This window comes from Genypterus blacodes, unplaced genomic scaffold (genome assembly GCF_046128005.1).
Source record: "Genypterus blacodes isolate CSIRO-AG114 ecotype Tasmania unplaced genomic scaffold, CSIRO-AGI_Gbla_v1 ptg000067l_1, whole genome shotgun sequence".
Lineage (NCBI taxonomy): Eukaryota > Metazoa > Chordata > Actinopteri > Ophidiiformes > Ophidiidae > Genypterus > Genypterus blacodes.
The window spans coordinates 7,407,140-7,423,870 of record NW_027466879.1 but is presented as its reverse complement, the minus strand read 5'-3'; the positions used below and the strand labels follow the sequence as shown (position 1 = coordinate 7,423,870).

The following is a 16,731-nucleotide window of genomic DNA, read 5'->3' as shown; positions in this document are numbered from 1 at the left end:
CTGCATTCTCTCTTTCACTTCTTTGTATGTTATTCCCCATTCTCTCATTTTTCCATTCTATCACAGCTTAAAGCTTAAAGAAAGCGTAGAAGCCACCCAGACCAGTTAAGCATCGGTATGGCTCTCTGACCAAATACTGTCCCTACAATGACAACAAATCAAATATACCTTCAGAGGATCGACTAAGAAATGATTTTCAGTTTGAAACCATTTGTTACTGTATATTAAGATACTATATTTAGATACAATAACAACCTTCCCTTCAAAGGAACATGATACAAACACAATGTCCTATGAACAACAACAAAATACTTGTGTGTATGTACTTGTATATCCTGCTGTATTCGCTGAAAAACATAGGAACCGCCCCCAACACACACAGACACACACGCACGCACGCGCGCGCGTGTCCCATGGCAGAGCGGTGTCCAATATGAACTAACTTCACTGTGGTCCAATAGTCTGTCGCGGAGGAAAAAGTAGTTCCGGCAGTTTACGGCGCAAAACTGATTCCATGTGACAAAATAAAGAATTTAATTGAAGAAAATAAATGTTAAAATAAGAGTTGCAAATGACATTTGACGTAGATAAATATTGAAATATTGAAATTTGTGCAAAGTACTCAGCATTAAACAAAAAGGAATTAAAGTGCAAGAAAATGGAATTAAAGTGTGTTACATCTACTATCAAATTACTATCATATCAACTGTAGATTTATTTAACTGTAGATTTATACAAAGTTGAATAGATGGAAACATGCTTTCCAAAGACAGAGTGGCTGTCAGATCACCCACCTTCACCAGAAAGTTTTCTCATTCCCTCATATTGCAGACAGGTGACAGAGACAGGGGAGTGTCATCAATAGGACAGGACAGTGTGTCTTAAGTGAGACTGGAGTGTTTTCAGAGGGCAGAACAGTCTGTGGTGTCTTCAATGAGATGAGACAGTGTCTTGTGTGTCCCCAGAGAGCCGGCAGCACCTCCCGCTATGCGACCAGCATGTCGCTCTGCCCCGCGGAGTGATACAATAACCGCTGTCATCTTGGTGCTGAGGCTTTCGCAAAGCAAAAATGTCTGCCTAAGGGAAACTCGTAACTGGTATATACAGAGGATATTTTCCAGGAATTGTTGCTTCGTCCATTATTTCGCAATTTTGAGGTGTCTTGCAAGAAAGGGGGCCTTCATCAGATCACCCTAGTCGGGATTTTATTTGGAAAAAGGTAACATTTTTGTTGGAGTTTGCCAGAAGCGTTCGTACTGGTGAAAGAAGTTAGGAGTTGAGAAAGACCATCCTTGCGTTCTGTATTATGGAGCTGGCGATTGTGTTTGTCAAAGATACTATTTGTTTGTGTCACCTATGTTAAACCGGTGTGCATTTTGTGCTCCACTCGTTAGAGGAACGCGTTCTCTCTTTGTGAATGTCTGTATTGACTAAATACGCCGCAGCTGTTTGCAGCTCGGTGCCTATATTCTGTGTACAACAGTACACATAGAAATGCAGCTAGCGTTAGCCAGCGAGCTTCCATTATGAAGTGACGTTTGGTTGATCTCCTAACAGCACGTTCGCCGCCAAGATGTGACACAGGAAACTCTTATAATGACGCCGCCAACAAACGAGTCGTTGGTAATATTTAGTTAACACGTTTTCGGTAGTTACTGCAGTAATATGACGTTGCGGGTTTTGGTTTTAGGCATCAACCCAGAGCGCTTCCACTATACGCCTCTCCTTTATTCAGTTGGAAGAAACATATTTTAATTCATTCAATCTATATTGTCATCCAGTTAGACGTGATATAGCGACTGTCAGCGTCTGCATGAGTGAAGTTTCCTGTGTCCGTCTGTATTCAGCATCCGGAACAAATACCTGTGGTGGCAGCCAGGGGCGGACCGAGCGGTTTAGGGACGCGGGTCAAATGCAGGACGGGAACCTGACGTTGCTGCCCAAAGTCTTTGACAGGTTTTATTATAAAGAGACTAAATGTTCATTCACATTCTCTTGTTTATTGACGTTTTCGTAAGTGTTTTTCCTACTAGGATCAGCTGAAACACACACAATCCCATAATTTAAGTATATTTAATAAGGGTTCAGTGTAAATCAAAGTTTGTTTTGAAAAATTGAAGCATTGTCTTGGTTTAGATCAAGTTTGGACTATTTTAATGTGGTCTAACTTACTCATACATACATAACATACCTATAATTGCAGTCAGGGACTTTTTGTTCCCCTGTAAAGAAGACTGTATCCAAATGTTTGAAACCCAAATTCACTTCCAGAAGCTTGACTGACTGACAGATTCTTCAAGACAAACTCTTCCGTATGCAACTTTAGTGTTCAAATACTAAACAATGTTGATTTTTGTGTGTTGTTTAACAGATGCTAATGCAAAACAACTTCAGAAACGATTAATTTGTTGTATTATATTGTTGTCTACTGTAAAGGAATCAGTTGGTTGTGATAGCAGATTGTGGGGAATGTTGATCATTGATTTTATCATGAAAACCCAGAATATTTTCATTAAGGCTGAGAAAAGGACCTCATACCGAGTTACTCAAGTTACTATATCTGCCCCTGATTGCAGTCATTCTCTGTGTCATTGTCCCATTTGTGAAACAAACTAGAAAGCATTTAGGGTGACCGACTGTGTTTTCTTTAGGTTTCTAGATCACCACGATGAATCCTCAGCAGCGGATTGCCGCTCTCGGAACAGACAAGGAATTAAGTGACTTGCTGGATTTTAGTGCGGTAGGAATGTGTTCATTTGTTCCAAGTTGTGGTTAGTTCTTAAAGGCCATCAATTGATGATCACTCATTTTTTTAAAAACAAATGTTATTGCATCTTTTTGCATGTGTTGCTTTTATTTATTCTTTTGTTGTAGTGACATGTTTTTTGTGGCATCTCTTGTAGATGTTTTCTCCACCTGTAAGCGGTGGGAAAAACAGACCCACCACACTTGGAAGCAGCCAGTTCAGTGCATCAGGTAGGATTTATCCCTCAAACCTATTTTAGTCAAACTGAACTCTGAGTCTAATAGAACATTTTAACTCGTAATTTTCAACATGATCACATGTATTTATTTCACAATTAATTTTATTTCTTATTTTTCTTTAAATAGTTTCCCTAATCTTTTGTGATTTCATCCTGTTTGGCTTTTATTTCCTTTTTTATGTCGTATTCTTATATCAATTTGTCTCATCCAATATTGTGCTGCTTGTATTTTATTTCTTCTAATTAAAAAAAAAACTTTTGTTTTGTTTTTCCTGACTTCCGTCTATGCATATCTTGGTCTCAGTGGTCTCCTTAGTATTTTACCTTCTGTTTGTCATTTGTTCATTTCCATTATAAGGGCTGATCCTGTATGTTGTCAATCATATATCTCTGCAAAGTGCGTGTAAGTAAGTTTGAGTTGCGTTTTATAAAGGTGCTGTTAAAATAAAATGGATTGATTGATTGATACTCACAGTTGAATGACAGTTTCGGTCAAGGTATGTGATAGGTTGACCAAAATGACAATGAAAATCACATCCGATATTACGTCATTATCTGTGGGAAATGGGTTCCAACTAATGCCTGTGTATGTTTGGGTAGAGCTGAAAGTCAAAGGCACGGACTGCAGCCATGCCCACCATTGGTGCAGGCGCATTGTGTGTTCACACCTCATGTGTGCATAACTTTTATGGTCCCTTGGGTAGTCTGGAAATTGTAAGTGAGGAATTAAAGGAAGTAAAAGCAGTATTTTCAACAAAGGCAATAAATACATGTATAACCCACTTAGAAAAGAACATTAATGATGTGAACTCATCCCTGGGGTGAAACAGGAAATAGACTGAATAAATACACCCATATAACACAGCTCTGTTTAGGACCCAGTGGCAATCCAACCCCAGAGCTCCAATCAAACTGTCAGAAAATAGACTTTGTATTTATTCTTCAGCTTGTTCCAGCTAAATATAAATAAAATAATACCTTTCAACTCAGAATATTGTTGTTGTTGTCAGTTCTAACTTTTGCCTACTAGAAGCAACAATCATCTCATCAATTGCACGTGTATGTGCTTTCACAGCCCAAACTACCTTTTTCCCACTGCTCTATTTTTGTTATGGATGTTTTGTTTTATTTTATTTATGTGTTTTTTCTTGTTCATTTGGCTTAGGCAATAAGCAAAAACACCTCAGTATGGTGCCTAACCCATAGCATGGTAGACAAAACCCTGAATATGCTCTTTTACTTAAGGCAAATTTTTCATTAGGTTTATATTTTTATCTAAATTTGGGCCTGTTGGTTTCTTAGTTTGTACCGTTTGAATTTTGAATTTTGATTCAGTCACTATATGCAGGTCCTGGTGGAATGCAGTGGGAGTGGAATAGGTTATGATCAGTTTGTGGGCGGGGTCCAGAGATAAGTGGGTGGACCGCATGGTAAACTCTGACCTTGACCTTTCACTGATTTGAAAACAAACCAAAGGGAAAGCTTGACCCCAATCACAACGAACTTGCCAAGTTTGATCCAAATCTGATCAAAACTATTGAGAGTCATTGCTGTGACAGTCAGATGAGCAAACAAATAGCAGTGATTATGATACACCTGCCCACTGCAGTGTAGTGTAGGCGTATTTATGCTATGAATGATTATTAATGGGTACAACCCTAACCCTTGGTTATGAATTGACTCTGGACCAGTGTTGCCTCCTGGTTTTGTACCCCAACCAATCCTCTCTGTGAACTTGCCACTTGAAACGGGCCAGAAGCAGAATGATAATTTTACATTGGACACTTTTATTCTGCCTTGGTGAGGGCATGAGCTCCAATTGGTGCTCTTGGAGATTGTGAGATTTTATTTGTTTAGCTGCTGTGACTGTTTGGCAGTGGCATTCTCACATCGTTCCACTCATTTGTTCACAGATTTGAAAAGAGCATCTTTATTGAAGAACATGTTTATCAGCTGTTTGTGCTCAGATTCTCTGTTTTTGTCAATGGCTTCCTCACTTTAAATATTATCTGACAGAAATCCAAAAGCTTGTCTATTGTCTGATGTGTTACCGGATAAAAAACCAACAATCGAGTATTCTGTAGTGTGAAAGCATGTTTTGTCCATGTCCACAAAGCTCTGTTGTCCTCTGTTATCTGTGAACTGAAAGACACAGTGATTGGAAACAAAAATACAAAGAAACAAGAGGAGATGCTGCACATAAGAATGAATTTGAAAGTGAATGTGAAAGTCAGTCACTTGTTTGCACGCATTTTATGTAAAACAAATGACACCTTCCTAGTGACGTTCACACAAATGTGATTTTAGGAAGTAAGTATAGAGTTGTTTATTTCTTAACTAACACTCTAGTATACTGTGTTAGACTCTTTTGAAAGCTGTATAAAGTAATCTGATAAATTCAGTTTTAAAATAGGTTGGAAACAGATAAAACAAGATGAATTGAGGGGCACTTGATCGATAATAGAAGCACTGCATTTAAGCCATTTTATGCCCCATGAAATCCCACTGTATTTTTTTGCCAGATCCTGTTTTATATTTTCCCAGTTGTAGTTTAAAATGTTCCCAGATTACATTTTTATCTTTTTAATCCAATTTTACTATGAAAAGGGTGTCCCCCAATTGTATTTGTCTATTTGACTAGAAACAAACAGAGCCTGAGTAGAATGACTGTTACTTGTGTACCTTGAATATCATGTAAGACAAATTCAAAATATGGTAAATTGGTTGAATTTCTAAGAAACTATAACCAGCAAATATTGGATATTTTACCTTAACTAAAATTGTTGACAGTTATGTTTGCATTCATTTGACAGCGTGGCACTATCAGTAAGGTTGATCAATGTCAGTCTGTTGATAAGCAGACCCAGCTCTCTAGCTCCCCCTAGAGGACTCTTCAAGACCCTCTCAAACCAGATGGAATATACTTTATAATCTCTCCAACATATTCTGGGCCTGGCCTGTGGTCTCCTCCCAGTTGGTCATGCCTGGTCCACGTCCTTTGGGAGGCGTCGAAGAGGCATCCTGACTAGATGAGAGAAGCATCTCAACCGGCTCCTTTCAATGCGAAGAAGATTATCAGCTGAATATTCAAATACTTGTTCACTCAAGGCCTTAAAATCAATACTCTCGGGATAGCCAAAGTGTTGGATAGTGGCCATGTGACCAAGCCAATCTTAGCCCAACTGGAAACAAAATGGAAATTCAGGCACAATTTGTGTTTCAAAAACATGTACCGTATGTTAATCTACAGTAATACAACTTTTTTAGCCACTATACAGCCATACATGATTTAGTTTTTGATGTGTAAAAACAAACACAATGGGCAATGAGCAATTGGAAGGAATTTCTTTTGTTTGACCGTTTGGTTCCAATAACCTGAGGAAGCTGCAGATAAGAAGTTTCCCATGCGTGCATGTTGTCATCAAACATGTATCTGTGCCTTTGAGTCTGATGTGGATTTTATTTTTAGATGTTCATAGGTTCTTTACTTAGTATTCATTTTTAATTTCGAGCTTTAATGTTGATATCCTGTTGATCGTATCAGTCAGAAAGTGCTTTAAGTGATCATTTAATTACTGACAAAGTTTATATATTTTAATTACATATAATGCAACTCTATCATCTAAGAAATAGTTGTGTCAAAGTCAGATGCTGTGCCTGTGCTTTAATGAGTAAATCCCTCTACCCTGCAGCGCATGTGCTTGTGTGTCTGATCCTCCAGGTAGGAAGAAGCACCTCCATAATGATTGTGAACATGAGGAAAGTGGCCGCGCAGGAAGGAAGTGTGAAAATTGCAGGGAATGAGAATTTGGATTATTGCATCTCAGCTGGTCATACTCAGATAATTGAGGCTGAGAGCCACTGGCAAGACCCCTCAGACCTAAAATGTGCCAGAGAATGATGGGCAGGGAAAATAACTAATTTCTTCCATCCAGCTGTGCTGATGATGGGAATTTAAACCACACAGTCTATAGTATTGTGTGTTTCCTTTGGAAGGGGTAGTGGATGTGGGTCATTTTAATTTACTGGTACTGGATCACCTTTGTTGACTGTGGCCGGTTGCAGCTGGGTTAGTAGGTTGGTTCCACAACATCAAGTTAAAGGAATTAATCTCCAGTATGTTGGAGATCAGCAAATAGCTTTTCTGAAATCTACATTTACATGTGCTGATTAAATGAAATGAAGTTTTGGGTTTCGTTATTAGAGTTACTGTAAGAGTTATGAACTGATTATGATAGGTTGTTGGAAGGGCGCGTATGAACCAAATCCCAATGCAGGGGCTCAGTTAAAAAGGTGTGTAGGACGTTTAAAGCCAATCACTGGAATATTGTGTTTTGGAATCAAAGAAGTATTTCAGATTCTTTCACATTCACATACAAGAGGGAGACAGAACACTCGTACATTTCAGTACAAAGCTGGCCTATATAACAGCACCACTAACTAAGGCCACAACAATTACCACTGAGTTGATCAACACCTCTCTGACACAATTTCGACAAAAACTGAACAACAGCCTCACAGTTGGAAGGCAATATACAGCAATAGTGTATTGAATTGTACTGGTGCATCTAACAAGTTGGCCACTGAGTGTAGTAGTGTGGAGTTATTTTGCTGCAGCATTGTGGCACCATTTCCTTTCTCTACCGCAAAGATGTGTCGATGCAGAGGAAGAATATTTATACCTCCAGTGTCATTTGCTCTTAAAATAGATTTTGTTATATTGTTTCCATTTAGTGTCTTTTTACTATTTTTGCAATAGTGCTACACAATTGCTACTGTGTACAATTGTGGTGATTATAAAGCATGACAAACCTGTGTGTATTTCTTTGTGTGTGTGTTTTAGTGTGTAACAGTTTTGTATGGATCAGAGCGGAGAGTTGCTGATAACAACTTGTAGCCCACACAGAAAATTCGGAGCATCTTTATAGTGAGTGGAAACAGGCATTAGATGGACTACAATATGGAAATTAGTACTAAAATTAAGATTTTGGTGCTACTAGCAACAGGAATGTAACTGTAAGTACATAATCAAAACGCTGAGTGTGAATGAAGCATATCTGACCTCGATACACTTTTGCTTCCACTTGAGCTGTTTTGTAAATTTTAAAAAGTTTTGTTTCTAAATGAACAAAAAACATATTGCATTCTACTCCTACTGATGAAATTACATCTTAGACAATCAATATCTTGCAGAATATGTCGCAGTATGTTTATTGTTTGTGTGGACGTGTGACAGCATCACAATATTGTCTCAAACAGCAGCAACAACTGAGGCATCACATCTTTTTACCCGCTAGCTCACTGAAATCTGATTGTAAAGAAATATAATATCTGCTATATTATATTTCTGAACATATGCCAGATGGTGTAGGTTTGCAGTTTAGTTAGAGTTATTGATTTTCTATGTTTATCTCTGAGTTTTGGGTTTTCTTTCATTTAAAAATTTGTTTCAGTGTGCAGCTTGTGAAAACAGCTTGACATACATCAATGTCAAAGTTAGAACGTTTTTGGTGAAGTGAAATATGTGAAGTATTGCAGATGTTTATTTAAATAGGTTTGATGTAATGATGTTCATCTTTTTTTACTCACTTTTATCATCCATCATCATCATTTCAAGTGGAGAATAACGGGTTAATACGTAATACCACATATTTAGCTTTATATCACTCTAATATAGAGATCTTCGTGGGAAACAATTTGTATCGCGTCCAAAATTTAGTTCTTGTTCTTTTGTTGTCTGTGTGTTAATATATTTGAAAACTGAGTTGTTTGAAGCAGACTTCCAATCTGATTGAACTTTGATCACTAATAATCACTTCAAGGAAAACAATAGCTTTTTGATGTGAGACAGCAAGTGTGAACTGAAGTGCAAGAAAAATGAAGGTGGTCTTTACCGAGGTGAGACATCGGTGGAGTATCGGGCTTCTGGTGTTGAGGTTTTGTTCGGGTCTCTTGTCTCACAAGAGTATGGCTTTGCTGAAAATGCACATTGCAGCATGCAGGGTTTCTGGATTTCCTGACTGATGTGTGTGTCTTTCCCTGACAGGTATGGATGAGAGGACCAACCAGGCGCCTTGGCCCCCAGGTGGCGAGCCTAGTCCTACCTATGAGTCATCCCGGGTAAGACATCCCACAAGCCCCAGCGCCTCTGAGTGGCCTTTCAGCTTCACAGTACATCATCCGTTGTGATGTGTCACCTGAAATCAGAAAACACTCACTAATATTATGAGTGGTGTTTGTTTTAATTATGAATTCCTTTGTGTGCTTTCCTCTAGTTTCACCTTACCCACTAACTGTATCCCCAGCCTCCCCTGCCCTCCTTACTCCTGCCTGCATCTCCTTCCCCTCCTCTTTAAAGCACCCTTCAGGCGTTTCTACCTTTATTTGCCAATCCTCCCGTTTGATATTTATTTTGCCCCTTACCCTGCCTCCCCTGTCTAACCACAGCTCCCTTGACCCTCCTTCCTCCCTCTGCCCCTCCTGCCCCACCCCTTTAAATTAGGCTGTCGGACATTTCTACCTTTTTGTGCCAACCCTCCCTTAAAAGCTGATTTGTCAAATTCTGTGTGTGCGATGCAGAATATGTTGATCAAAATGACGGAGGTGATCACACACCCTCAGGGTTGTGCGGAATCTGTGCATGCATAATCCGTATCCAGCGCTGGATAATGGAGTTTGATCCAGTTGCAGGTTCATGAGTCAAGCCAGGTTTTCATTGTTGCTTGATGATAATTTTTTGGTGAAATGAGTACTCAACATGCAAATGAGGAACTACCAAACAACAACAAACAAACAAGCATTTGAAGTGGGTGCATCGGACATAAATGAACAATGGTTACATGACATTGTTTGCACATTCCTTCTGGTGTCATGCTGGATATCTTCAAAATCCTATTCTTTGGTACATAATAATACAGAAGAAATGATGCATGCTGGTGTTCCTCAGTTACAGCTTTGTGTTATTTGTAAGTGTGAACATCTTTGTGTTGGTGTGAAAAGTGTGAAAGCGCTCTCCCCTGTTTGTTTGTCCCTCACACGCTGGCTGTTCTGGATGCCCTGTATGAATTTCATTTCCTGTCATAATCCAGTGAAATGTCAGACCCACTCGAGCTGCTATACCTTGTTTATTTCTCAGTGCCCTTCCCCAACGAACAACCACAGGGCTTGGTAACACAAGGAGCCTGATTTGAGTTATAAGAGACAGACGTTTGAGATATCTTTGCTCCAGGTGCATATAAATGAGAGTTTATGACATCGCAAGGCGCAGCACCAGCCAGCAGACAGCTGTTCATGCCTCCACACACACACACACACACACACACACACACACACACACACACACACACACACACACACACACACACAGCATATACAGGCATTATTTTGTTACTATCTTGATTTACATACTAGCCTGTGCAGGGGCAGAGTAAATAACTCGGGGGGATTTGGCTAGACCACATACTGGGCCCCTTCCTCAGCCTTTCCTCAGATCATGTGGTAAAATCTGTGATAGAGATTTACAAACAACCAAAAATAACATGCAATTACTACGAAATTGACTGGCAAATAATTTAAGTATGATTTATTAACGTTGTCTGATGTAGTTTTAGGAGGATCAGTTGAAAAACTAATGGAAATCAAGGCTCTTTAGTGTTTAGATAGCATAAAGTAGAGTTTATATCTGATACTGTTTCTCTCCAATTATACCAAACTGCATTTCTTGTCTCATTGTCTCATGTCTGCATTTTCTGTCAATTATCTCAAGCCTCTGGTAAGATTTTCAGTTCAGAAGCTTTCTAGTAGATAATATTTATAGATGGACTGAAACGTTCAGCCACTGCTCTTCCACATCCAGCTGATTTCCTGATCCAGCTGACATCATGCACACACAAAAGAATACGCTGCAACTTATTATGTTGCTGGGATTTCAAAATCTGAGGTCAATAACACTATTTGTAATGTATTTTCATAGATCTAAAGGACATGTACGTATTATTTAAGTTGGCATGGTAATTGAATTGCGTGAACATGTGTTTTCTTTGTATTCTCATCTCAGAATGCATCAGAACACAACATTTTCATGGTAAAATTGCAAAAACATTATTCGGGGGGGAGGGAAGCCCCTGCAGAGTTTGTCTTCGTGCCTTGTAGCCTTTTGTAGCTGTTGAGTTTTACAGTATCGCAGTGAGTGACCTTGTGTAAATGCCATACAACTTCACTAATCAGACGCAGTTACAGATAATAAAAAGTGGGTTTATTTAAGTTATACATGGGACAAGGCTTTTAAAAACAGATAAGCTATCTAGAGTACTTTCTTCAGTAGGTTGCATTGGGTAGGAATTGTAAATATTCTTAGAGGCGTTTGGCATCTTGCTGGTTGTCGTTCATACTGGGGGCACACAGGATGTGAGTCATCAGCTATGATAGACTTGGCTCTCTTTCTGGTGTGAGTGGTGCACAGATCCCAACGACTTTACTTTCTAAATGAACACCCATAGCTAATATGTTTTTGTTCTTACAATGAAGGAAACCATACTGAGCAGTTGCATTGTATGACTCTGTATCAGTGATTTATCAACATGGTCAAATAATTAGTTTCAATTTTGGGGGTATCCCTTGCAATCCCTGGATTTTGTAGATTGGTACATGATTCAGCTGATCAGCCCCTTAATCAGGGATCTTAAAGGGAACAGCAGAACATGACAGAGCAGAGCAATCATGTTTCAGTGTCTTACTTTGTGCTTGTTTGTACTGCTGAGCTTGGAGTGTGTGATCAGTAGACTGTGAAGACTCCTGAGCCCTGCCATGCTGACCTTGGCTCGCAGCCAGCCACTGCATCATGGACAGCTGTGGCTGCAGGCTGATGGTGTGACAGTCAGTCAGAGTCCACCACCACTGTAGAACAGCCTCCACTTCCCAAGTGCCCTGCCCTGACTCGATACTCACCCCCACATGTATCCATCATGGCCGTATCCTCACTTCCCAAGCTGCCACACATTCACCCGGGATGCAGCTTGGAGATGGATGAGACGACTTTAAGACACTTTGGCAAGTGATCGGGGAACATGGGTACAGCCTCAGCCTGGACACTGCAGCATTTATCCAGTAGTTCAGCGCAGGCTTGTGGCACTGATGATAATGTGTGTTTCAGATGGATGTAGGCCACCAGGGTTTTGGAATGATGAGGGATCTGTGATTGATGATCTAGCAGTCTTATAGGTCACACACACACACACACACACACACACACACACACACACACACACACACACAAACACACATTGAAAGATTTTCAAATCAACTAACATTTCTTTAGTGCTTTGAAAAAATATTAAAGCTGCCCTGAATTTTAAAATGCCAGACCCCGATTGTGAAATTCTCAGCCCTACTGTGAATACAAACAAAGACATGAGTCTGTTTCAGACTCTGTGTGAACAGGCTTCACCAGTGGGTTCTTTATTGTTTGTTACAGTATTTGTTCAGTCTGGTACTTAAACCATTTGATCTATGCCGATACACAGTTCTTTGCAGAGGTGGGGGAGATTATTCTTTACACTGCGTCTCTTGCTGCAATCTGACACAAAATTAACTTACAATATCAACAACAAAACAATCATTCATCCAACTTTACAAAGAAATTCCCTGCTTACTGCATATTTCTCTGTTTCATGTTTTGCAGCCCCGTTTTGCCTACAGCAGAAGTGAGTGAGGGCACAAACACACACACACACACACACACACACACGCACACACACACGCACGCACGCACGCGCACACACACACACACAAACACACACACACACACACACGCACGCACACACACACACACACACACACACGCACAGCTGAACAGGAGAAGTGAACGGTTGCTCAGGTCCCACAACATTTCACAACAAATTCAAGTTCCAACAAATTTTAGGGGAATTGGACACAGGACAGAGAGCAACAGAGGGGAAAAAGCGGTGTAGTCAGTCAGCCGGTTACATTTATACAGAACCTCTAAACCACTGGGACACATTGTGTTTCCTCATAATGCTCTGAGTTCTTCCCACAGTCCAAACAAATGCAAGTTAGGTGAACTGGAAACTCAAAATTGTCTGTTTGAGTGAATGAGTTTGTGCCTTTTTGTGATGGTGCTGTTGACAATCAAATTTAGCACTAATTATGTGGAGAACGGCATGCATATTTGCTGTGGACTGCTGTCCATATCCATGTCCTTTTGGAATTATTGGTAAGCATAATCAAGGCTAAATGTGCTGGGCGGTGGTGGTGGGTGCGTCCAAACTTTGGATCTCTACGTTTAAGTAGTCCGTAGATTAAAGAATTTCATTGTTAATATATCATGGTGGAGGTATTTTATACAGTACATACCTGCTTATATTAGTTTTATTGTGTGTCTGTTAGTGTGCTTTAGCCTCTCACAAGGCTGTTGTCCTTTGGTGTGAATAACAGTGTGCGGCCTGGCAGGAGCACAAAAGGGAAACTTAAAGAATTCCCTGGACTCAGCACAACACTCAGCTGCCTTTGTAATAACTCCATCTCCATCCACACACAAAAGAAGATTAACTTTTTTCATCCTATGTTAAATGCAAAGGGTATGAGTTGGTGAAATGGCTCTATAGAAATGCAATCCAACTCTTACTTGTTCCCTCTGGTGAGAGTTAATGTAGTTTGGGAAGATGCATTAATCGGAGCAGAGGGGGATTTCACAGGGTTTGAGATTAGCAATGTAACAGAATCAGTTGTGGTCATGCCACAAGAGAAGAAGGCATTTTTTGTTTAAAGCTGCATGTATCTGGAATGATGAAGGACTGCATCCATCTGTTGCTCTACACATGTTTGAGGTTTTTGTCATAAACTGCTAAATCAACCTTTTATTAGATAAATAAATCCGATAATCAAATGTAAATGCAGATTAAATGGATACAATACAATAGAAATAGAAACAATATGGAAAGATAAGATTTCCACAAGTCTATCCATTTTAGTAATTTATGTAATTTACCAAACTTCTTTTCTGTGACTTAAGATGTTTTCATTCAATTTCCTGTTGTTTGAGGTTTCCTCAGTGTGTTGTACTTCCTCTGTCCCTTAATTATTATTAATCATGTAAAGAGTTATAATCCAGTCTGACATACAGGATCTGCTGTGGGATGTGGGAAAGACAGATTGGATACCAATTGGAAGTCAAGCTTGAATCCAGCTTGAATTTAGCTTACAAAGACTGCATTTGGGCATTGTGTTCCTGCTATTTTAATTTGTTATTGACAGCTTACGTATCTATCCAAGTTTGTTGTAAGAGCTAAAGTTAACACACAGTGCACCACAGAAAATCAACACTGAAATGTTTCTCCTCCTGCTGGCGCTGTAACATCCAGGCTGTGCTCAGGTCGTCTCTGGAACAACGTGTTCTCGTTGCAGAAAAGTGCAACAGCTATCAAAGCTAATTGTAGCTAATTTCTGAGTTCAGTTTTAAGAGATTTAGGGTTTTGAAGGTCTGGACTGGTTGTGAATGTAATCTAATGTGTGTTTTGGGCTGTTTTAACTTTGTTTGCTCTCTTCACACTAGAGGAACAAAACAATCTGAAATGTATCATTATATGTGCAGGGGTCTCACATTTTTTTGCCATAACAATATATGTGCTGTTATCTATAATGTATCTAATTGGACCAAACAGAACAATCCTAGAATCCTAAAAATGTGCATGTGTGTATTTACTGGTATTCTATAAAACTTCTCTATAGTTCATGAAAATGTTTTGATGTTCTCATGATTGATGGACGATAAAACATAAAATGCATAATCATCATCATTCTAAAACAGGGTGGAATGTGTCAATGTGTTTGTAGACAATTGCATTTGTTTCTCTGACTGTTTAGTCGCAGATAAAAATGAATATTCTTGTGCATTTCCTGACTTCATATTATGAGGATCAGCAAACGTGTTTTTCAAATGCATGTAGTGCATTGATTGGTCTATAAATGCTATGTACCTTTTCCTAATTTCAATCATTTTCTATTACATTTGACTATTATTATTGTTTTGTAAAATTGATAGTTGACAGCCAATAGCATTCTCCTCCTGACTCCTTACGATTTTGTTATAGCACTCTGATGTCTTCCCGCAGGGTTTTGCAGACAGCCCTCATTACGCCGATCATTTGAGTGACGGTCGATTAGTGTCCCAGGAAGGATTGTCTCCAGCACCCTTTATGAACTCCAACATAATAGGTAAGTAAGTGATGCTTGTTGCCTCACTCCCAGTAAGCCCATTGGTGGTACACACACACATGTCATGATGCAGATTAAAGCACATCATGCAGTATTGAAAGGCTTTGCAGGCTACAAGGCTATTCTTGCTCCCTCCTACCTCCTTGATTTGCTCCTTTCATCCCCCTTCCCCTTTATGTATCTCTCCCTTCCTTCTCCCGGGATGACCCTCCCCTAGGGCAGAAGTCACGCCATCAGTCTAGGTTTCCATCATGGAAGCTGTCTCCTGACCATCAAAACCAGTGTGCTACATATACACACACTGATGTCAAAGATTAATAAGGACTCCTGTATTTTGATTGGACCATTGTGAAAGCATGTTAAATACAGGCCTACTTTAACGGATCCAGGCTAAGGTAAAAAGAGGAACCAGCTCCTTCAACAGACAACAATTACATTTAAAATCAAATAATTCAGGTCGATTACTCAGCATGAGCTTGCATCAACTTACATCAATTTATTATTTTTTTTTAAGAGCAGCTTCAACTGTTGTGATTTTCAGATACTTCACAAGGCTTTCAGTGCGAAAAAGAGGAAATGAAAAGAAATCCCCCTTATTGTATGTGCATATTACAGATGTATGCCATGCTATCCCATTATAGCAATTAAAAGGTGTGTGTTATACAGCCTCTAGCCTGGTGTCATTGTGATGTGTAACCACTTGACAGGTTTACCGCTAAGTACATCTCCACTCATTATAGAACAGCCCTGGAGACCGATTCCAGGCAAAGTCATCAGTTAACAAGTGGGAGAGGTTGAAAATAAAAGAATTAATGTTATCTTTGTTGTAATTGGTCACATCCCTACACTATGTACACTATGTATCTCTCTGCTTGTCAGCTGCACTTGCAATTGTGCTTATAAAGCAGCAGAACATGAATGTAATCTGGTGCTGCTACAGCAGATTTAGGCTGTATTCAGACTCGTTTTGGAGCACTTATTCAGCAACCAGGATTCCCAACCTGGATCGGTTTGTCTGGGCATCTGTGAACACTGCATTCGCCATCGGGTCCGGACCAGATCAACCTGTCCGAGACCGCCTAGAGAGGGAGGTCTCGGCACGGATTTAGAATTTTGTGATCTTCTACCATTTTTTTCATCTGAAGTGATAGAAATACAGTAGCTGAATCCCACCACTCTATGTAGTTTGTGATCTGCTGAACAGGCTGTTTGAAGTCAGGTGCATCAGGCAACCCATTATTCTCTGGTTGTCGGTACAGAACAGATTCTGAGCTGCTGAGTTGGCCGAAGTTCAGCTGTTCCATCATCAGGTGGCCTAAATTCGTTGATGCAATTTTAAGTAAATTCTTGGTGGACGTGCAGCTTCTGTGAGTTGACTTGAGGGTTGCAGAGTGTAGATGCTCAGATGAGTGTGGGTATAAATAATTTGTCTGCCCTGCCTCGAATTCAAAGTATTTCTGATTTCGAGTTACTAGTTTTTGGTTCTTTATGCGAATCAGCAACTTAGAACCTGCAC

General features: G+C 39.7%; 1 protein-coding gene across 3 annotated transcripts in view; it reads left to right on the top strand.

The window, feature by feature from the left end:
* The first annotated feature begins 1,057 nt into the window (after positions 1–1,057).
* The window catches only part of tcf12 (transcription factor 12), a 59,646-nt gene continuing 43,972 nt past the window's right edge, over positions 1,058–16,731 (top strand). For 2 of the 3 annotated variants that reach the window (XR_012963975.1, XM_076155626.1), the window contains exons 1-5: positions 1,058–1,219; positions 2,652–2,740; positions 2,904–2,976; positions 9,031–9,104; positions 15,113–15,215. Coding sequence is in view for 1 of the 3 variants with exons in the window: in XM_076155626.1 (XP_076011741.1) it covers positions 2,669–2,740; positions 2,904–2,976; positions 9,031–9,104; positions 15,113–15,215 (322 nt within the window). In the remaining 2 variants the exon portion in view is untranslated. Of the gene's footprint in view, positions 1,220–1,847; positions 1,957–2,651; positions 2,741–2,903; positions 2,977–9,030; positions 9,105–15,112; positions 15,216–16,731 lie in introns of all 3 variants that reach the window. The other variant, XR_012963976.1, reaches the window with a different exon arrangement.